We start from the raw sequence: 22,984 nt of genomic DNA on the forward strand, positions 1-22,984 counted from the left end.
TCCTTTGTGCATAACGTGGTGGCTTATTTTAGCTTATTGCGGCCCATTCGTCCCCCTCGTCCCGCTTGGTTCTCCCGATGGCCAGTCCGCACCTGATTGGCCCCAAAGTGCATCGGCCCATCGTACCTGAGTTCGCTGGAAACGTCAGCACAGGCACAGCTGATGATTTCAGATATCGACCCTTTGTTTCTTTCGATGGTCTGAAATCCTCAGGGGTAAAATGTTCACTTCACACCCTCTAATATTTCAGAGAATGTATGGGGTGTACTGATATCCAGGTTCAGGTTAGCCAGAGCTTCAATTGCTCATGATCATGTATTGGAAATAAAAAGTTCATATTTTTCTTTGGGGTTTGTGAAGGTTGAAGCATCCAGGATAAACATGCCAAATAACCATTTTGACCAATACAAACCTACAGAAAAGACGATTACACTTTTGTACAGCACTGCTCCTCATGTAAACAAAACAGAAAGGCATTCTCAGCAGATCACCAAATTTTCGAGTCGCCATGGAAACAGGCTAATGGTGCGTTCACATACAATGCGAATCGAGCGTTTTGCGCGATTACATACAAAGTCAATGGAAAGAAGCAAATAGACACAAATTAATGAAGCGAATGGCACGAAGCAAAATCGCGAAATCGCTTCATTCGCTTGTTCGCGCGAGTTGCAATTTTTCAACTGGAGCGAAATATTGTGTGACACAACGTCAACATTTCTGGGATTCCACAACAGATAGAGAGCAGCAATCGTTGTGATATCGGCCATGTTATAATATATGTATAATGTTTATCAGTAGGACACACATGATGATTCATAAGATGAAGATCTTCTAAAACAAAGGTGGAGGATGACAATTAAAAGACAATGGCTGTCCAGTCTCATGGAGAGGAGGGTCTATCTACCTCCAACAACTTGGCACTGAATGAAATGATGTAGTTTAAACTAAAGATCATGTGAAGTTAGTGAAGAAGAAGAAGAATGAGTGATTAGTTTATAAGCTTTGAATTGGCAGACATTAACTCCCTATTGATACTATGAAAAATAACATTATAAATAACATGAATATTCATTGACTGTGGGCGCTATAATCATTTTATTCTTTGATATTTATAGATGTTCATTAAATTAATATCATGAAATGTAAATATAAATACATAAGCCCTTTCTTTACAGTGAAGAGTGTGGAGGCCTATCCAGTGTGCTCTACGTAAAAAAATATTACAGATTATAATTTTTTTATCTTTATTTCTCCCCAATTTGTAACGGCCAATTCCCAATGCGCTCTAAAGTCCTCGTGATGGCGTAGTGACTCGCCTCAATCCAGGTGGCGGAGGACGAATCTCAGTTGCCTCCATGTCTGAGACAGTCAACCCATGCATCTTATCACGCGGCTTGTTGAGTACGTTACCACGGAGACCTAGCACGTGTGGAGGCTTCACACTATCCACGGCATCCACGCACATCTCACCACACGCCCCAATGAGAGCGACAACCACATTATAGAGACCACGGTTTTCTGAACCTCCGCCAGTTCTGTCCTGGTCTCCCGATCCTCTGCCAGTTCCATCCTGGTCTCCCGAGTCTCTGCAAGTTCCCTTTCTTGAGCCACCTCCTGACCCTCTGTCAGTTCCATCCTGGTCTCCCGAGTCTCTGCAAGTTCCCTTTCTTGAGTCACCTCCTGACCCTCTGTCAGTTCCATCCTGGTCTCCCGAGTCTCTGCAGGTTCCCTTTCTGGAGCCACCTCCTGACCCTCTGTCAGTTCCATCCTGGTCTCCCAAGTCTCTGCAAGTTCCCTTTCTGGAGCCACCTCCTGACCCTTTGTCAGTTCCATCCTGGTCTCCCGAGTCTCTGCAAGTTCCCTTTCTTGAGCCACCTCCTGACCCTCTGTCAGTTCCATCCTGGTCTCCCGAGTCTCTGCAAGTTCCCTTTCTGGAGCCACCTCCTGACCCTTTGTCAGTTCCATCCTGGTCTCCCGAGTCTCTGCAAGTTCCCTTTCTGGAGCCACCTCCTGACCCTTTGTCAGTTCCATCCTGGTCTCCCAAGTCTCTGCAAGTTCCCTTTCTGGAGTCACCTCCTGACCCTTTGTCAGTTCCATCCTGGTCTCCCGAGTCTCTGCAAGTTCCCTTTCTTGAGCCACCTCCTGACCCTCTGTCAGTTCCATCCTGGTCTCCCGAGTCTCTGCAAGTTCCCTTTCTGGAGCCACCTCCTGACCCTTTGTCAGTTCCATCCTGGTCTCCCGAGTCTCTGCAAGTTCCCTTTCTGGAGCCACCTCCTGACCCTCTGTCAGTTCCATCCTGGTCTCCCGAGTCTCTGCAGGTTCCCTTTCTGGAGCCACCTCCTGACCCTCTGTCAGTTCCATCCTGGTCTCCCAAGTCTCTGCAAGTTCCCTTTCTGGAGCCACCTCCTGACCCTCTGTCAGTTCCGTCCTGGCCTCCTTGGTCTCTGGACCGTCCACCTGATCTGCGGTGGTCTCCTGACCGTGTGCCTTATCTACACTGGCTGGTTCACATCGGTCTTTGGACTACCCGTTCACAGAATGTTACAGTGTGTGTGATGACTCATGCTTTGACATAGAGCATGGGAGTCAAACTCAGTTCCTGGAGGGCCACAGTCCAGCAGAGTTTAGCTTCAACCCTAATTAAACACACCTGAAGCAGGTAATCAAGGTCTTCAGGAGTGCTTGAAGATCACAAGGAGGCATTTTGGAGCAGGGCTGGAACTAAACTCTGCAGGGCTGTGGCCCTCCAGGAACTGAGTTTGACACCCCTGACATAGAGTAACAGTGGTTGCTTTTTTATTTAAGAGAACATGGAATAAAATGCCATGTTTTTTTTGTTGTTAAATGTTTTACTGTGCTGTTTTGATCCACAAACCATAATATATATTTTCCACTCTTTTTCAAAATATGCAGAGACACACACAAAGACATAGGTTGAGTTGACATTTTTCTTGTACCTAAGAACAGGACTCCCCAATAGACTCACCAGGGCTATTGTCTAACATGTGAGTGTGAAGCACACACACACACACACACACACACACACACACACACACACACACACACTCACACATACACACACAAACTCACACATACACACACTCACTCATTGTATAGAGAATGCCTTTTAAATAGTTTTGATTGTAACTATGGTGTAGTAAATCCTGGTCCTTTTTAATCCAAAATCAAAATAATTTTTTAATGTTTAGTATCCCATATTTATGTTATGTTCATGTTTTGTATCCCAGCAGTCACTAGCTCTTCCGGTTTCCCATTCTGATTATCGAATACAGAATACTGTCACCTGCTGGTACGGAAAGTTATTTCCTCTCACTGAGGTGCAGAACGGACAGGTTAGTTGGCTGTCGGTTGTCATCTTTGCGGTGTGTTCAAGAGCAAATTTATGACCCAGACGCAGACAACGTGAGCCGACCCCACAGTCTGCTTTAGTCGGCGCTGGTTGGTTTGGTGTGTCACTGCTTTAAGAAAATAATTTTCTTTTCTCTCAAAAAATAAATGTTTTCCATTTCATTTATTTTCTCCTTAAGAGGCAATACACGAGAAATGTAATTGCTTGATAGCTAACAATTAGCATGCAGTACCAGCCTCAGCCACCAGGTGCCACTATCAGTAAGCATGAAATCTTACACGGTTACTGATGTCAGCTGTGGAACTTCATCTGCTGATATACAGCGATCAACCACAATGTGCGATTATCTAATCAGCCAATCGTGTGGCAGCAGTGCAGTGTATAAAATCATGCAGATATGGGTCAGGAGCTTCAGTTAATATTCACATCAAGGATCAGAATGGGGAGCGTGGCATGATTGTTGGTGCCAGATGGGCTGGTTTGAGTATTTCTGGGATTTTGACACACAACAGTCTTTACTCAGAATGGTGCCAAAAACAAAAACATTTTCTTTGATAGAGGAACAGCGAAAAATGCAATTCTAGGACACAGGCTTAGGAAGGCACTAAGACACCTAAAAAACATTTTTTCACCTAGTGACATTTTTTTATTTTCACAGTGCGGTTCAGGGCTTCCATATAAATGTGCCGCTTAAATCTTAATTTTCCAAAATATAGGCTGCATTGTCTTAATGCAAAATATCATTTAAAATGAGTTTGCAATGATTTGGAGCTAAATATGAGCAGGACATTTTCTTTACAGGTTTTGCGAGAATCACCCACTACTTCTGAGATGGTACTGCTTTTGTACTGGGACAAATATGAGCAAAAGTAATGTGTCAAATCTCTGACAGTGACAAAGTAACAGAGGATAAAGAGAGAGAGAAGCATGAGAGAAGACAAATAGGGAATAGACAAGGGAGCAGATGTCAATAGAGAAGGTCAGAGAGAGAGAGAGAGAGAGAGAGAGAGAGAGAAAGGTGGATATAAAGACATATGCTGAGAACTGCGTACACAATAGCAGAGCAGAAAGAGTAAAGAGACAGGGAGTGAAAAATAACGCTGGTTAATAAAGACAAAAAGAAGAGAATAAAGAGAGATGAGAGAGAGAGAGGAGAAGGAGAGGGACTGCACACTTTAGCTATAGTCCTGCTGCTGTGTGGATCTCTCAAACTTCTGCACATACTTGGACTCATCAGCTCTGAGGGTGAGAGACACACACACACACACACACACACACACACACACACACACACACACACACACACACACACACACACACACACACACACACACACACACAACTTAACATTAACTATATGTTCTTGCTATTGTTTCAGAGCAGTGTGTCTTTTAAAAGAACACCAGCTGAATGTGATGCTGAGAGAAATGTCTGATAAATGAATTTAAATGTTACGTATCATATTTGGAGAATTAAATTTAACTTGCCTCTGCCAGAGCATCTTATTATTGTGCTTTTGAAATCCGTCTCACTCATCTGTCAAACAGGAACACAGGGATGAAGACATTCATCTACATAATCATATTTAAAATAATGTGCATAGATGCATAGATGTATAGATAGATGTATGCATTCTTGTAATGGTGTGTGCACAGTATGTACTAGAGAAGTGCAGTAATGTATGACTAAAGGACGAGCAGCCTTAGGCACATGACCTCTGACCTCAGCTGTGTGTGTCCTTTAGAGCTTTCACTCTTATCACCCTTAACACACACACACACACACACACACACACCCCCTCACCTTTCCTAAGTATGTATCTTAAACAAACTAGCCATTATTAGCCATTTCATATTCTATGAATGCAAACACATATTATACAGCTTTATTGTGGTTGTGCTATCATTTATGCATGTTTAAGTTTTCTGTATTAAGTTGCTGAATTCTTCATATCTATTATGTAGGAAAAAATGTCTCCTGACTGTGGTATTTATAAGAAATGAAAAGATAAACCATCTCATCCTCTACACTCAAAAATGAAACCATTGCCCTTAATTGAATTGAGTTTCATTGAGACATTATCATTTAGTTGGATTATGTCAAATTAAGAAAACAGAAAACATCGTGCACAAAATGCATAAAATAACACTTTTTCTTTTCTACCGAGTCCCATGCAAAGCATGCGGATAAATGGAAAACCCCTGCCCAGTTACATCAATACTACATTAACACCATGTAAAGAGAATATAAGGGAAAGGAGGCGGCGAGAACCGGCTTGACAATATAAATAATAGTTTAATGAAAAACTTAAACAAAAGACTCAAACACACACATGACGGTCAGCTGACCGTCAACGATCTCTCTCTCATCACACCACCTTCCACAGTCGGCCTTTATCCCTCTCAGAGGCTTAACTAGCCTGATAAGGGACCGGGTGGGTATAATCACAACCCGGCCCCACCCTCCGCTCTGTCACACACCACATAAATTATTCAGGTTTTCCCAACTCAAAAGGATTAAGTAAACGACCGGGAAGGAGGAGGGATACGCCTTTGTAGAGTTTTCGCTACTACCGTCCACCCCAACGGAGCAGCCGCGACTGTCTGCTGGGGGACGGAGGAGCCCGGCTGCCTGGAAGCGGAGGAATGGCCGCCGACCACAAGGGGAGAAGGGGCTCCTAACCGACCGCCTGGAGCAGTCAGGGCCGCTGGCAGCGGCAAAGGAGTCCCCTACCAGCTGCTGAAATGCGGCGGGTCTGAGACCGCCGACCACGAGTGGGGAGGGGCTCGCTGCCAACCGCCTGGAGCAGTCAGGGCCGCTGCCAGCGGTGGCGGAGTCACCTACCAGCCGCTGAAACACAGCGGGTCTGAGACCGTGACCGTGAGCGGGGAGGGGCTCTCTGCCGACCGCCTGGAGCGGGAGAACCGCTGCCAGGGGCGGGGTAGACCCCTTCTGTTCCCCGAGAACGCGGCGGGGCGTTCTGTCCACCAGGGGCTGAGGATTGCCTCCGATCCGCCCGGGGAGGGGTGGCTGTCGTCCGTTAGAGGGTGAAGGAGTGGCCAAGGACCAAGCTACGGCGTATCGGAGAAACTTAAACAAATACACAAACACACACATGACGGTCAACTGACCGTAAACGATCTCTCTCTCCTCACACCACCTTTCGCAGTCGGTCTTTATCCCTCTCAGAGGCTTAATTAGCATGATAAGGGACCGGGTGCGTATATATTACGACCCGGCCAGTAAGTAACTCTCATGAGTCTCATGAGCCTTAAAGGTGCTGTAAGCGATTTTAGCCGTTCTGGAATTTCCACAAGCTGAGCCGATGGATTAGCCACTCCCCCTCTTTCCAAAACCCTTCACCCCAAAGATGCTAAACGAGCTTGACTGATACTGACATCAAGCAAAAACTGTTGTCAAAAACAGAGCAGCAAAATAGCGCCATCAGCTGGCAACTGTTATGAACAACATAGCATAAAAATGCCATTAAGCCTCAATGATTAGCAGAAACTACAATACTATGAGAACGTGAAAAATGATTGACAGGCAGAAAGCGTCAAAGACGCTGATATCTCATTAATATTTTTCAGGGAGATGGACACATTTTTGCACACCTTTCCATTAAAAGAATCGCTTACAACACTTTTAAGTACTCATTACACCATAACAGCTCTTGGTTTATTTGGAGTGAGTCAATTAATTCGGGCAGCCCCAACTGATTGAGTCTTTTTTTGATTTACTAAAAGAGTCAATTAAAAAAAAAATATTCTGTATTCTGTCCAGGGACGGATTACCAACCGGGCCAATGGCGCCAGTGCCCAAGGGGCCCTTGACTGCCTGGGGGTGCCCTGGGCTTTAAGGCTGTGTGATCTAGTTTGGTGACCCCCACCCCCGCTTGAAAACCATTTTGGGCATGAACAACGAAGTGGAGGGTGGACCCTTGGAGATAATTGGCCCCAGGGCCTTTGCAAATCATAATCCGTCCCTGATTCTGTCCCCAATCTTTGAAGAATGTACGTTCAAGATCTGTAAATGTTCTGTATTATAACGCAATCATTACTGGAGAATTTGTATGTATGGTGGTGGGTAATTTAAACAATCTCACATCCACTGGAAATCCAAGAATGTTGTTCCCGACAACGCAAAAGCTCCTGAACATCCTAACTGAGAATATCGATGAGCAGCGGGAAACTAAGAGCCGTTCTATGTAAACACCTGCGACCGTACTGACTTCAGATTTTTAATCTCACTCTATCTCTCTCTTTTTCTCTGTAGATAAGATCGATGATGAATTGGAGCTGTCTATAGTTTGCCATCGTCCAGAGGGTTTGGAGCAGCTACAGGCCCAAACAAACTTCAGCAAGAAAGAACTACAAGTGCTGTACAGAGGCTTTAAGAATGTACGCAAACACACAGGCGTCCTATTGTGGAACATGTGGCCTACTTTTTAGGGGTGTTCACACTGACACGATCACATTGATTATGACTTGAAGTCAATTGTTTTCAAGAAGGTTTGCAATGCAAATGTAAAGGGATGTAACGTAGGGACTACTGTACCAATCAAGAGAGCAGGCAGTGAAGCCAAAGACTTGAAAATGAATGGGAGAAATCGTAACGGCCAATATGGCGTGTGTAGAAAAGGAAGTCCCGTCAATCACCTTTTAGATACAGAAATCACCCGTCAGTCAACTCGAGACTGCGCATGCTTATTAGCTGGACTAGCCTGAAAAAAAAGCATTTTTTTCGTGATCTGAGCTAAAGAAGTAAAAGTTATGATTACCATTGTTGACCGATTTTACTGCTGATTTGAAATAGGTCCTTTGATCGTAATCTTGACCATCCGTTTTGGAGATGTCCCCATTCAAGTAGCTAGGAGCTGTACTTTTATGCTGCTTGTACGCATAGAAAATAGCTGCCTGGGAGCACTCTAAAAATGACGTGCCTTGAAAGGGACTTTGGCGAAGCTCACATGATCCGTCTCTGATACAGTAGGATGCTGCGGTCACGTAGGAACGCCTCTAGTAACCGACAGTACAGTGATTCTGCAACCTCCCGTGATTTAATCCATATGTTTCCATGACAGACTGCCACTCACTGCATTTGACTGCCAACATTCTCTGAAACTCGTACACTCTTTTGTGTTTTTCTCACTGTTTTCCAGGAATGTCCCTGTGGAGCTGTCAACGAGGAGACGTTCAAACAGATCTACTCGCAGTTCTTTCCTCATGGGGGTCAGTGACTGGTGTTAGCTAAGTCAAGCATAGGAGCTGTTCAGGCTGTAGTCCAAAAACCTGGAAGCCATGGGTTCCCTCAGGAATTTCCATATTGGAGTTTTATAATGGCGATGTCAAGCAGTTCAATGGAAAAGAGGAGGAGAGAACCGGCTTGACAATATAAATTATATTTTTAATAAAGAACTCAATCTCTCTATCGCACCACCATCTGCAGTCGGTCTTTATCCCTCTCGGAGGTTTGATTAGCCTGATTAGGGACCGGGTGTGTAAAATCACGACCCGCCCTCCACCCTGTCACATTCCTCCCTCGTTCTCTCAGGCCGGGGAGCCCCCGGCATGACGTACATCCTCCCCCTCTTTCCCTGAGGAGGACATGCCTTATGCCTCGTCTGCCGGCAGGTCATCCCCGCCTTCCTGAATCTTGGAGGGGACAGGGGGAGGGCAACAATAATGAAAAATAGGGGGGTACTCCCTGTAAAAGTGCAGTACACCACATCAAATAAACTGTCAAATTTAAAAGAGAGGGAAAAGGCCAACGCGGTTCTCCGATATGCCGTAGCTTGGTCCCCGGCCACTCCTCCAGCCGCTCCTCCAGACGACAGCCGCTCCTCCCCGGGCGGATCGGAGGCCAACCTCTGGCCCCTAGCGGACGGAACGCCCCGCCGTGTTCTCGGGGAACAGAAGGGGTCTCCCCCGCCCCTGGCAGCGGTTCTCCCGCTCCAGGGGTCGGCAGTGAGCACCTCCCCGTTCAGCGGCTGGTAGGGGACTCCTCCGCCCCTGGCAGCGTCCCTGACCGCTCCAGGAGGTCGATTAAGAGCCCCTTCTCCCCTCGCAGTCGGCGACCGTTCCTCCGCTTCCAGACGGCCGGGCTCCTCCATCCCCCGGAAGATGGCCGTGGCTGCTCCGTTGGGGTAGATGGTAGTAGTGAGAACTCCACTACGGCTTATCCCTCCTCCTTCCCGGGTTTTCGGCACCAGTGTAACAGAGTTTAATCGAAAGGAGGAGGTGAGAACCAGCTTGACAATATAAATGATATTTTTAATAAAGAACTAAAACCAAAAGACACACACACACACACACACACATAGGACACAACGCCCTCTCTCTGTCGCACCACCGTCCGCAGTCGGCCTTTATCCCTCTCACAGGCTTGATTAGCCTGATAAGGGTCCGGTGTGTAAAATCACGACCCGGCCCCACCCTCCGCCCTGTCACAGGCGAGTACAATAAGGCCTGTGGTCAAAATAACTTGGAGACTTTCGTGTTTTGCTCTAGAACATAAACTGCACACAGTCATACCGCAAACATTAGTCTTAAAGATACAGTGTTTATTTTTTTTAAATGCATGATGCTATACAAAGCTAATTAATGACTACAACTACCATGCAAGCTTCATGCCCTATTATAAAAAAAGTCCATAGCAAATTCCTGAGGAAACCTGTGGCAAATTAGCCTTCGGTGTTAGCCTACAAATTGGTTCCTAACAATTCTATTGTTATCATCACTCATAGTCACAGTATGTGATTTGAACAAACTGCAATCCCTAAGTATTTAACTTGAGCTTGTAACTCGTCCTGCACTGTTAGTGCTTGTATTCGTATAAAATGTCCCTTTCTCTGTTCTGCAGATGCCAGCACATACGCACATTACCTGTTCAACGCTTTTGACTCCTCCCAAAACGGATCCATCAAATTTGAGGTGATCTCTGTCTTTATCTCTCATTTGTATTCATTGTTCATCACCTTTGATTCCTTGTTTTTCCATTGTTTTAGAACTTCTATTGTTTTATCTATTGTCTTTTTGTTATGCTTTAAAGATAAATCACTTTTTCCATTGTTTCTCTCTCTCTCTCTCTCTCTCTCTCTCTCTCAGGACTTCGTAACGGCTCTGTCCATCTTGTTAAGAGGAACAACAACAGAGAAGTTACAGTGGACATTCAATCTCTATGACATTAACAGTGATGGGTACATTAGTAAAGAGGTGTGTATCTGTGTGTAAATGCATGTGCATATGTATGTATGTATGTATGTATGTATGTGTTCTTGTGTGTGTTTGTTTTTTGCGAGTTTATGTGTTAATTTGTGTGCGTGTGTGTGTTGCAGGAGATGACAGATATAGTAAAGGCCATATATGACATGATGGGCAGATATACATATCCCGCTCTGAAGACAGACACACTCAAACAGCACGTGGATGCTTTCTTTCGGGTCAGAATCTACTCTGCTCACACGTCTAATATGTTTGTCTGCAGAGCAATATGATATTGTGTGTTTATTGTATACAGAGAGATGAATAGGATGTTTTCTCCACAGAAAATGGACAAGAACAGAGATGGAGTCGTCACACTTGATGAGTTTATTCTCTCTTGTCAAGAGGTACCTGTTAAAATTATATATTACCATACTACTCATACTATTTCTGTAGTATGCATACTGTTCACAGCACGTGAATTCATCACATTTTACCATACTACTCATACTATTTCTGTAGTATGCATACTGTTCACAGCACGTGAATTCATCACATTTTACCATACTACTTATTCTATTTCTGTAGTATGCATACTGTTCACAGCACGTGAATTCATCACATTTTACCATACTACTTATTCTATTTCTGTAGTATGCATACTGTTCACAGCACGTGAATTCATCACATTTTACCATACTACTTATTCTATTTCTGTAGTATGCATACTGTTCACAGCATGTGAATTCCTCACATTTTACCATACTACTTATTCTATTTCTGTAGTATGCATACTGTTCACAGCATGTGAATTCATCACATTTTACCATACTACTTATTCTATTTCTGTAGTATGCATACTGTTCACAGCACGTGAATTCATCACATTTTACCATACTACTCATACTATTTCTGTAGTATGCATACTGTTCACAGCATGTGAATTCCTCATATTTTACCATACTACTCATACTATTTCTGTAGTATGCATACTGTTCACAGCATGTGAATTCATCACATTTTACCATACTACTTATTCTATTTCTGTAGTATGCATACTGTTCACAGCACGTGAATTCCTCACATTTTACCATACTACTCATACTATTTCTGTAGTATGCATACTGTTCACAGCATGTGAATTCATCACATTTTACCATACTACTTATTCTATTTCTGTAGTATGCATACTGTTCACAGCACGTGAATTCATCACATTTTACCATACTACTCATACTATTTCTGTAGTATGCATACTGTTCACAGCATGTGAATTCCTCATATTTTACCATACTACTCATACTATTTCTGTAGTATGCATACTGTTCACAGCATGTGAATTCCTCACATTTTACCATACTACTCATACTATTTCTGTAGTATGCATACTGTTCACAGCATGTGAATTCCTCACATTTTACCATACTACTCATACTATTTCTGTAGTATGCATACTGTTCACAGCATGTGAATTCCTCACATTTTAAATTTCTTCACACAATTCCTGTTTGATGAATGAACCAGAAGTGATATTAATGTTTTAGCACAAAATTTGATCAAAAGCGCTAAACTATATTAGGTTTCTATAGCTGAACAGGTAGAGCACGTGTTTCCCAGGGAACACACAAAACTGATGAAATGTGTACAGTATCTTAAATGCACTGTAAACCACTTTGGATAAAACTGTCTGGAAAATGCATAAATGAATGTAAAATTCCCAAGATAATAGTAATTGGACACAACTCACTGAAATAAACATGCAACGTAATGAGGTCACATAACAGCAGTGTTAAAACATTTACTGTTGCATTCTGAATACTACTGTACTTTACATACTATTTATATATTATGCAGTTAAAGTATGCTAGTTTTCCATTTCAAAAATAGCTTCTGCCTCTTTTAAATGTGGGCAGTGACCTCTAATGACAAAGAGTGAGTACTGCAGTATGGAAAACATGATATTAGATATTCTTCTGAAACCAGGTGTCTCCTACTCTTTCTTTTTCTCTGTTCATATTTTTCTCTTAGGATGAAAACATCATGAGATCATTGCAGCTCTTTGAAAATGTGATTTAGCCACAGGAAAAGGGATATGAAGCGAGGAGGAGAGAAAAAAAGGAGGGAACAAACCCTATGAACTTTTGAAGCTAATAAGTGTTCTGTTTAAAAAATGAACTTTTACACAATTACCATTGTAGCCTAATTTCTTCCACAGATGGAAAGATCGATGTTGATGCTAAATGCTCTATGCTGATTTTCTAACTGTGATACAAATATTCCGCACATCTTTTCCTAAGACCATCATTAAGAATTTTGCTAATCCAGTATTGTGGCCAATGGCTCGGTGGTTTTCCATTGAAACGTCCAATCAGCAATCATTGAACTTACTTTACGCAAAGTGTTTAAGTTGTGAGACAGTCTCAGCTTCTTTGATTGGTGATCTGTCCCAACATTAATGGTAATGTTACAGTGTGTTTCTGTTACTACTGTGTTATAACTATGTTATAATACTGTGCTTGTAATAAGATGTCTTTATTCATCCTGTCACTCACAATCATCGCTTGCTGTTAATCTAATGATTGTGTCCATTATTAGTAAGAGTTTCGTCACTCGTACCGTCTCCGATGTTGGCTTGTGATTGCTTTTAGCTCCGCCTACTCCAATATCTGCTTCCTGATTGGTCTGTTTGTCTGTCAGTGATGGAGGGAGAAGATCTGTTTGTTAGTGAATCGCACAAAAATGTGTCCAGGACATGTTTACGCCTAAATCAAAAGAAAGAAAGATGAGAAATGGTATTTTGCATGAAAATTAAGCTTGTAGGACCATTTGTTTTGCTTTTTGACAATTTTGGATGACAATTTATTTATTTTTGGTTAAGTTCTATTGTTCATAATTGTAATTCTCATTAGTTATTAATTACAATGAATACATAACAATTTAAATAAAATAGCTATATATATATATATATAAATGCTTTTTCGGCATTACAGTAATGAGATTTGAGGGGGAAAATGTGCTTGATTATGAAAAAAATATTTTTTACATGCAAAATGAAGAAAAATTTAAAAATGTTGTGCTGAAAAATTACGGTATGACATGTCCTTGACATATATAATGAAATTCACTCTTGCATAAATTGCAGTTCTCTCTGTGATATACGTGTTTTGAGGATTTTGACTGACAGATACCGTAGCAGAATTCAGGAATCACTGTGTTTGTGTCTTTGTTTTTCTTTGTTTAACTTTGTGAAAGCTGTGAATTGCCAAAATGTAGTACTGTTTAAAACAGCCATAATGCCACCCTACTGTGATATAATTTGAGAGAGAGAGAGAAAAAAATTAAATAAATTGTTTAAAAGACAGCAAATACATTATAAATTAAACTTGAGTTTGGTTTTTATGATATGCAGGTTAAAGTCACTTTGAAATGGCGTTCACGTCCCATTTTTCTTTTCACACTAACGGGATATTAAACAATAAATAAACGTAGGGCGGGACTTGACTTTATCCGTCAGGAATTGATTGGATCATGAAAAGTGGGCGTTACCAGAATGGATCCAGAAGGTCAGAGGGGAGGGGTTAAAAATAACAGGAGTAAAGGAGAGTAGTTTCAGAGGCGGAGCAAGTGATTACATTTTTTTTTTACATTCGGAGTAACGTGCTCCAATAAATCGTAAACAACCAAGAAAGTAAATAGAGTAAATTTTGATTTCATGCTGACTTTAGAGAACTTGAAATGCACTTAAAAATGTGAACAGATAAAGTAACAAATTGCACGGTAGCTCAACTGATAGAACGTTGCGTTTGTGATATAAAGGACCGGGGATACGAGTCCTGATGAGCACGCGAGTCGACACGTGAGCCAAACAAAATGACGTGGTTGCGTTTTTTCATCTCACATTTGCGTTTATGACACTATCGGTTAGGTGTGAGGTAGCAAGTTCGGTTTTGTTGATTTAAAACTCGATAAAACCTTAAAAACCTCTGTTTGGGGGGGCCTTGGCAGCTCAGCGAGTATTGACGCTGACTACCGTAACACCCTTGGAGTCACGTGTTCGAATCCAGGGCGTGCTGAGTGACTCCAGCCAGGTCTCCTTAGCAACCAAATTGGCCCGGTTGCTAGGGAGGGTAGAGTCACATGGGGTAACCTCCTCGTGGTCACGATTAGTGGTTCTTGCTCTTAATGGGGCGTGTGGATCGTGGAGAGTAGCATGAGCCTCCACATGCTGACTGAGACTCGTCCTCCGCCACCAGGAATAAGGTAACCGCGCCAACACGAGGACCTAGTAGGTACTGGGAATTGGGCATTCCAAACTGGGAGATAAAGGGGATTCAGAACTACTCAGTGGACATGTAATATCATTTAACAAAAATGTCAAGTCAAGTGATTTTCATAAGATCGGGCGGATAAACAAGACTAAACGTCCGCACAAACCCTAATATGCTCAATAACCGTAGTATTACTCTTACTGTTGTTTCTGATCACTTTCCTTTTCTACTATCACTGTGCCGATACATCGTGACGAGTTTTAAATATATGCTATATGAATTATCACACATATTGTATGTTTGATACTCTAAAAAGGGCCTGAATAATTCATTTAGAAGCCACAGTGTCTCCGAGAGCGAGCGAAACCGTGAATAAGCTCCAGGACGCTGCTGGTTCACTGGTTTGACTGGTTAGAAAAGGGAGGAATGTTTCTCTGTAAATGTCTTAAGAGAGAAGACGGTCAAACCAGGGCTGAAGTGAAAGAGAAACAGACAGACAGACAGATTGAGGAGACAGGAAGCATAAATATCTTCTTGTTAAAATGTTGTATAAACTGCTGTTTAACAATAAAATGTTCAATGCATAGTAATGTTGATTGTTCTGTGCTATATTCACACACCATTACTATTCCAGTCATTAGCGGGACAAATATCAGTCAGTAATGCATCATCACCATTATAACACATTTTAGGATTTTTTGCACGAGCACTATATTTCGTAGACACCCGTTACTGAGTTCATATGTACAGCGCTTGTTAACTGAAGGTGGACTGTTATTTCCATGCCAATATTTTTCCAACTCGGCGTATTGATGTACGTGCCGAACGTGATTGGTCATTATTTTTGTGTCCGCAACATAATAAGGTCATCATTTGCCATTTGAGTGCACTGTTTTCACCAAAAAAGTGCTTGGATTGTTCAGGATGTACAAATACGTGTGATATACACTACCAGTCAAACGTTTGGACACACAAACATAATCTTCTTTATTATTATTATATTTACAGCTTATCCTGGATAGGATATCGAGGCGTAGTCGGGATGGGGAAGGGGTGCGGTTCGGTGGGCTGGGGATCTCATCACTGATATTTGCAGATGATGTGGTCTTTGTGTCATCATCGGTCCGTGACCTTCAGCTATCACTGGATCGCTTGGCAGTCGAGCGTGAAGCGGCTGGGATGAGGATTAGCACCGCTAAATCTGAGGCCATAGTTCTCAGCAGGAAACCGATGGAGTGCGTACTCCAGGTAGGGAATGAGGTATTGCCCCAAGTGAAGGAGTTCAAGTACCTCGGGGTCTTGTTCACCAGTGAGGGGACAATGGAGCGGGAGGTTGGCCAGAGAATCGGGGCAGCGGGGGCGGTATTGCACTCGCTCTATCGCACCGTTGTCACGAAAACAGAGCTGAGCCGGAAGGCAAAGCTCGTGATCTACCGGTCAATTTTCGTTCCGACCCTCACCTATGGTCATGAAGGCTGGGTCATGACCGAAAGAACTAGGTCACGAGTACAAGCGGCCGAAATGGGCTTCCTCAGAATGGTGGCGGGCTTCTCCCTTAGAGATAGGGTGAGGAGCTCAGTCATCCGTGAGGAGCTCGGAGTAGCCGCTGCTCCTTTGCGTCAAAAGGAGTCAGTTGAGGTGGTTTGGGCATCTGGTAAGGATGCCCCCTGGGCGCCTCCCTAGGGAGGTGTTTCAGGCACGTCCAGCAGGGAGGAGGCCTCGGGGAAGACCCAGGATTAGGTGGAGAGATTACATCTCCACACTGGCCTGGGAACGCCTCGGGGTCCCCCAGTCAGAGCTGGTTAATGTGGCTCGGGATAGGGAAGTTTGGGGCGACCCGACTTCGGATAAGCGGTTGAAGATGGATGGATGGATATTTCAGCTTTTTGACTAATCTTGAAGTACATTAAGTATATCTACCAAAGTGCTTTACATAGCAGCTCTGCCATCATTGGTGTGTGCGAACATGTGTCCCACGCACATGTTCACACACATTCATACACCAATGATGGCAGAGCTGCTATGTAAGGCGCTAGCCTGCCATTGGGAGCAACTTGGGGTTCAGTGTCTTGCCCAAGGACACTTCGGCATGTGGAGTCGTGTGGGCTGAGAATCGAACCGCCAACCCTGCGATTGGCAGCCGAACCGCTCTACCACCTGAGCCACAGCTCCCCCACACGTGAAGTGTATTTGACACTATGAAACACTAAAGGAGGAAGCAAATTTTTGTAGTGATGTATGCTGGACTTGTTGAAATTCATATATTTTGTACAAGTGTTTAAAGGAATATTCCGGGTTCAATAGAAGTGAAGCTCATTCAACAGCAATTGTAGCATAATGTTGATTTACCCATAATAAATATAAAATAAAATAAGCGAGAATGAAAAAAAGCAAAAGTCGAGGTTGCATTGAGACACAATGGAAGTGAATGGGGCCCATTTTTGGAGGGTTAAAATCAGAAATGTTAAGCTTGTAATTTGATCAAAAACACATTGATTCTTCTGTTATTATTTGAGCTGTAAAGTTGTTTTTAGGTTTTTTTAGGATTTGGGGTTTACAGCATTATGTCATCATGGCAGCACATTTGTAAAATTGTTATTACTTTACACAGAAAATGTTACGCAGCGATTTTATCACTAAAATCATGTTAACACACCTTGTTTACGTGGATTTCAATGTTTATAGATTGGCCCCATTGACCTCCATTGTAAGTGCTGCACTGCATATTTGACCTTTTTTTGTAAAGAGACAAGTCGAAATTATTTTTATTGTAATTGACAAAATTTAAATATGGATTGAAGGCTTTATATCCAATGTTTTATAATAACATGAGAAACATAAATTAATGAAAGCGTCTCCAACATTGTGACCGGTAGTGTGCGTGTCATGGTCTAAATTTGTTCTTTAAATTCGGCGTTTGCTGGAAAAAGTCCCAAGATTAATCAGAAACCAGTTTGAGCCGATTCAAAGTCAGACTTGCACTGTCCTGAATCCAGCATTATTTAATGAGTTAATTTAAGCCAGGTTTGTTGTTGTTGTTGTTGTTGTTGTTGGGGCCAGTTTACCAGGTCTCTCTTGGGCCCATGGCTGGATGTTTTGGAGGCCGTAGAGGGAGGAGTTATGCACACAAGGAGGATCGGAGGACACTGATTCTCTCATGGACTTCTGGAGGGCGTCGGTCTGAAGCTGCAGCAGCATCCGATTGGCTTGCTGTCGTCCTGCCTCTCTTTCCTCAGCGGTTTGCCTCCTAAAGATTTGGAGGGGGGAGGGGTTTAAAATATACACAAACAATTAGGAAAAAGCTAAATGTAAAAGCATTAAATTCAAATCAGAATTTGTTTATCTTAATTATGCATGAAGAAAAAAAACATGCATTTGTGATATAGTTTGAGTGTTTTTCCTTAGTTTTAATTAATTCATTAATTTAAAAAAAAATTATTACTTTTGGGTAGGTCAAAAAATTTTTTTTTGTTTTATACCAAATTTTCCTTAAAAACAGCTAAGCAGCACACTCAAACAGTTCTTTCACACTCTCAGAAATACGAATTTATGCATTTTTAAACAAATCAAATCAAGTCAAAAAACAATCTCTCATATTCTAGGTGGGCCTTGATCTAATTTGGCCCACCCTCGGCTACGCCACTGGTTTTAATGTAATATAAATTAATTAAAAGTAATTTAAACAGATAAAAATACACACACACACACACACACACACACACACACACACACACACACACACACATATGCAAAATATATATAATATTTTCATGCTAAATGCATTAATATACAGTTTTCAAACATGGTTAAAACACTTTTTAATAATAATAAAAAATATTTAAAAAAAAAAAAAAAAAGGTCAAGTAGGCCTTAAACATAAACTCGAGCTCACCTCCACTTGGTTCGGCGGTTCTGGAACCAGGTTTTGACCTGCGCGTCCGTCATTTTCAGGCTCTTGGCGAGCGTGGCGCGCTCCGCACTGGCGAGATATTTCTGCCGGTGAAAGCGTTTCTCCAGCTCGCAGATCTGAACGCGGGAGAACGACGTGCGGGGCTTTTTCCGTTTGGGAGGAGTTCGGTTCTGATACGGGTGGCCGATCCGCCGGGTCACGGTGAACGGAATAAGAGCTGAGAAACAGAGAGCAAAACTGAAGAAAGCTGTATGCATGTGAATAAGAAACAAATGAAGAATGTGCATTGAAAATATCCCAATAATATCTTATTATTCCATTCATTGATTTATAAATGATGTCCATTTCATTTCGTAATTATTTCAGCCATAAAGCGTGAAACGAGTCGGGTTTGAAACGAAATTTTCCAAATGTTGACTGTGCAATTGTTTATTTTTATTAATTCGTTTAATATATGCATTTGAAAACACATTTGACGAAGACAATTTTATTTGTATAAGAGCTGATCAGTGTGTGCAACTTTAAGGCCCTTTAGAAAAACAACAACTTTTTCAATACTAAAGCTTCATTTAAAAATGAACAACTGTTTTCGATGTATTTACTAAATAGTAAAATGTGCTTTTGGAAGTTTTATATCATCATCACATTTTAAAAAAATGTGCGGATCAAAAACATACATTGATCTGCATTTTAATATAATTGTAATATATATGTTTTATATAATAATAGAAAATGTTATTATTATTAATATTACTGTTTTCATTACCGTTATGAAAAAAGACATTTCCAGAGTCGTGTAAAGTTTCTCTATATCCACGGAATAATTAATTCTTACTGATTGATTTGCAGAATTATTTTTTAATGATTAATTCCTCCTGTCGACACGTGTCTAAATGGATAAGCACGACTTTAACTGCGACAGTCAACCAGCCCGTGTTGAGTATCGAGTGGATCCACGTCTTTTTACCTGGCAGTCTGTCTTTGGAGAACCGACGATTATTGTCCATCCACGGGAAACACAGGCTGCCCAGCGCCGGTACTGCGCTCACCATTGTCGGCGGCATCGCGGCGGCTAGAGGTCTGTGCGCCGGAACCCGAATCACCCCATGGGGCACCAGATTGCTGCTCACACCGTACACCAGCCCTGAGTCCTCCAGTAAACCCGTGATCCCGGAGAGAGAGACGGGCGGAGCGGCGTGAGGCGCAACGCTCGTCTTGTTTGGGCTTCCCAAGCGAGTGTTATCCGTACCGCCGTTATCCATAGTGTTGCCGCCGTGCGTACGGCGGCTCTCTGGGTCTGCAGAGCCAAGAATCTGGTCGATCCCGAATCGTATGGGTTCCTGGTTGGATTTGGAGGGCGGTTGTGGCTCGTTGAGCTCCGGGGTTCGGGATCCGCGCTCCATAATTCCTTCCAGCCCACCAGATACCTTGCGCAGCAGATTAAAACGGGAAAAAAACAGCGGAATCACGTTAAATGTGGCGAAAATAGTTGTAATTTACCGGCTGTTTTGTCCATGGTCTCAAATAGAAGTACACGTTTCTCTACTTCGTTTTTTTAAACACCGACAGGTCTCGTCACCGTTGCGCGTATCGATGCGTCTCGTGTCAATCTGTGGAGTTTCCGCTTCCATACTTTGCCAAAATCATCACCTCTTATTCTCATTGGTCGAGAGTATCAGAACGTCACCATCTCTTTCCATTGGTTGACATTTAGGAACAACAACAACAACTACTACTAAAATAACGGTGAACTAGTGCCCAACCGTGCTATTCAATATACCTGCAATAATGTCATCACATTCATTTATTAAATGCGCATTAATTGATGCTTAATTGCTGTAATTACGCGTCATTACGCGTAATTGAATGAACAGTTTTACGCACAAAACTTATTGTAAGCGCACTTTGTTGCGTTCACAATTGCTGCTTTTATGCGTTTGAAAAAAACTCGGATCCTGTCAGATGAAAGTGAGTGTTTCTTTGCACAAAATGGATTCACGGAGATAAACGAAGAGGATCCGTTCTGTTATCGATCGTCCGGCGGAAATGTGAGATCGTCTCATTCGTCATCACTAAACACAACCCTGCTGCTTAAATGTACACCATCGATTTGTGCCATGACGTTGATAAATACTTTAACCCTTCCTGCCAAATGCTCTCCTGTGTGCGTAATTTCATTAAGACTCTCCTGCACCATTTGCAACAGACCAATTATATTTTATTTCATAAATGCCACTCAACAATATCCTTCAGCATGCATTATAAGTTCTGGGAAAGGCCGCACAGAACCGCTTAAATTGATGGCCAAATCCGTGTCCTCGCACCGGGAAATGGAGAGCTTGCCGTGGGCAGTCTGCTGGCAGGACGGGCGCAATGAAAGAGCCGTGGAGATTGAGTCGCTAATGGAGTTTGGAAGCTTCTGTGCTGGGTGACATGGACACGAGCGGCCCCGGGCCCCCCAAACACTGTGCTGGATCATCTTTATCGTGAAGAACAAAGTGACAAAGCAGAGGGCCTATCCAAAGTAAGCCAGCGCAGAGTGGCTTTTATTCAAGCTTTTTATTCAGGGTTTAATTGGTTTGTATTTGTATATTTTCCTTTTTTATTAATTTTCCCTCTTTCCTTTCATGCAAGATCATACAGGACACATATAGATAGATAGTGTGTGTTCCTAAAAGCATTTTCATGTATTATTATTATTATTATTATGCATTTTGCACCTGCTGAACCGAAATATTTATTTGCGTAATTTGGATATTCTTGTGGCTATTTTCACTCGCGCAATTCTCATCTTCACTCTCTCCAGTGAAATGGGCACTGTGTTTAAGAACGTGACACCACCACTGAGCCTTTAACTGTTGACAGTTTATAGTTGACACATGAATGATTTTTTAAAAACCACCCCATGAATGTATTCAGACATTTCTGGCAGAAACGCTTGACTCCCCTAAACGTGCTTCTGGCGCTTGTTTCTGTGCCATATGTACACGCGGTGACCACGCGCGTGCTGAGAAATTTGGCCTTGTTTACTGGTAGACTCGTGGTAATTATTTGACTTTGGCTGTATTTTGTAGATTAGCCTATATGATTGGGTCACTTTACAACTGCGATTATCCGGGGCGACTTTGATTTAGAGTTTATACAGCAAAGTTTCTTTTTTTATTTTTTTTTTTCACCGGTCTGTGGTTTATTCTGCATATGCGTATTTAACGTCTCTCTCTCTCTCTCTCTCTCTCTCTCTCTCTCTCTCTCTCTCTCTCTCTCTCATATTTAAATGCCCTCTTTATGTACAGTAGCCTGAAAAGTGCACTATTTTGTAAAATCAGAGGTATAATAATTTAGCATTTAAATTTAAAGATTAATATAAAATTATTATTATTGTTGTTATTATAGATTTAATAAATATATATAATAATACATATAAATAATAAGCCACACTAATGCAAAAATGGCAAATTAAACTACAAATATTGATTATGTTCATATATATATATTATTATATAAGGCCTACATATGCATTTGTGTAACATATATATATATATATATATATATATATATATATATAAATATTAAAATAATATATATATTTTTTAAATAAACAAATTATATATATTTATATTCTATACAAATATATATATATGTATTATTTTTTAAATTATAAATTATAGCATGCATATATTAAATTTTATAGCATATATATATATATATATATATATATATATATATATATATAACAATATTAAAAATAATATATATTTTTCTAAATAAACAAATTATATATATTTATATTCTATACAAATATATATATATATATATATATATGTATTATTTTTAAAATTATAAATTATAGCATGCATATATTTATTTAATTTTTATAGCATATATATATATATATATGTATATATATATATATTTATTATTTTAAATGTGTATATGTATATATATATATATATATATATATATATATATATATATATATATATATATATATATATATTATTTATTTTATTAACATACAATAGCAATATTTAAAAACAAAAAAATTTACTATATCATATTAAATATTCCTATTATTATTATTTTTTCAATAATTTACAGGAATTGTTGTATATGAGGAAAAATTAGGCTAGTTGCATGAACAGTGTAAAAATATATATATATATATATATATATATATATATATATATATATGACATATAAATAACTCACAAATACCAAAAAATACACACAAGCA

At 41.2% G+C, this 22,984-nt stretch overlaps 2 protein-coding genes across 5 annotated transcripts in view; one reads left to right on the forward strand and one right to left on the reverse strand.

Moving 5' to 3' along the window:
- LOC127659750 (Kv channel-interacting protein 1-like) overlaps positions 1-15,928 on the forward strand; it is a 60,687-nt gene extending 44,759 nt beyond the window's left edge. For 2 of the 4 annotated variants that reach the window (XM_052149701.1, XM_052149703.1), the window contains exons 2-8: positions 7,646-7,770; positions 8,532-8,601; positions 10,232-10,302; positions 10,477-10,584; positions 10,707-10,811; positions 10,917-10,979; positions 12,601-15,841. In XM_052149701.1, the coding sequence (XP_052005661.1) occupies positions 7,646-7,770; positions 8,532-8,601; positions 10,232-10,302; positions 10,477-10,584; positions 10,707-10,811; positions 10,917-10,979; positions 12,601-12,648 (590 nt within the window). In that variant the 3' untranslated portion in view covers positions 12,649-15,841. Of the gene's footprint in view, positions 1-7,645; positions 7,771-8,531; positions 8,602-10,231; positions 10,303-10,476; positions 10,585-10,706; positions 10,812-10,916; positions 10,980-12,600 lie in introns of all 4 variants that reach the window. The other 2 variants (XM_052149704.1, XM_052149705.1) reach the window with 2 other exon arrangements.
- A 979-nt stretch (positions 15,929-16,907) lies between these two features.
- On the reverse strand, positions 16,908-20,342 carry LOC127659744 (T-cell leukemia homeobox protein 3-like). Its single transcript, XM_052149696.1, has 3 exons — positions 19,718-20,342; positions 18,733-18,967; positions 16,908-18,087 (listed from the first exon to the last, which is right to left on the reverse strand). Exons 1-3 carry the CDS (start codon positions 20,151-20,153, stop codon positions 17,856-17,858), a joined length of 903 nt encoding a protein of 300 aa, XP_052005656.1. The 5' UTR covers positions 20,154-20,342; the 3' UTR covers positions 16,908-17,855.
- Positions 20,343-22,984: the final 2,642 nt, after the last annotated feature.

Source organism: Xyrauchen texanus, chromosome 19 (genome assembly GCF_025860055.1).
Source record: "Xyrauchen texanus isolate HMW12.3.18 chromosome 19, RBS_HiC_50CHRs, whole genome shotgun sequence".
NCBI lineage: Eukaryota > Metazoa > Chordata > Actinopteri > Cypriniformes > Catostomidae > Xyrauchen > Xyrauchen texanus.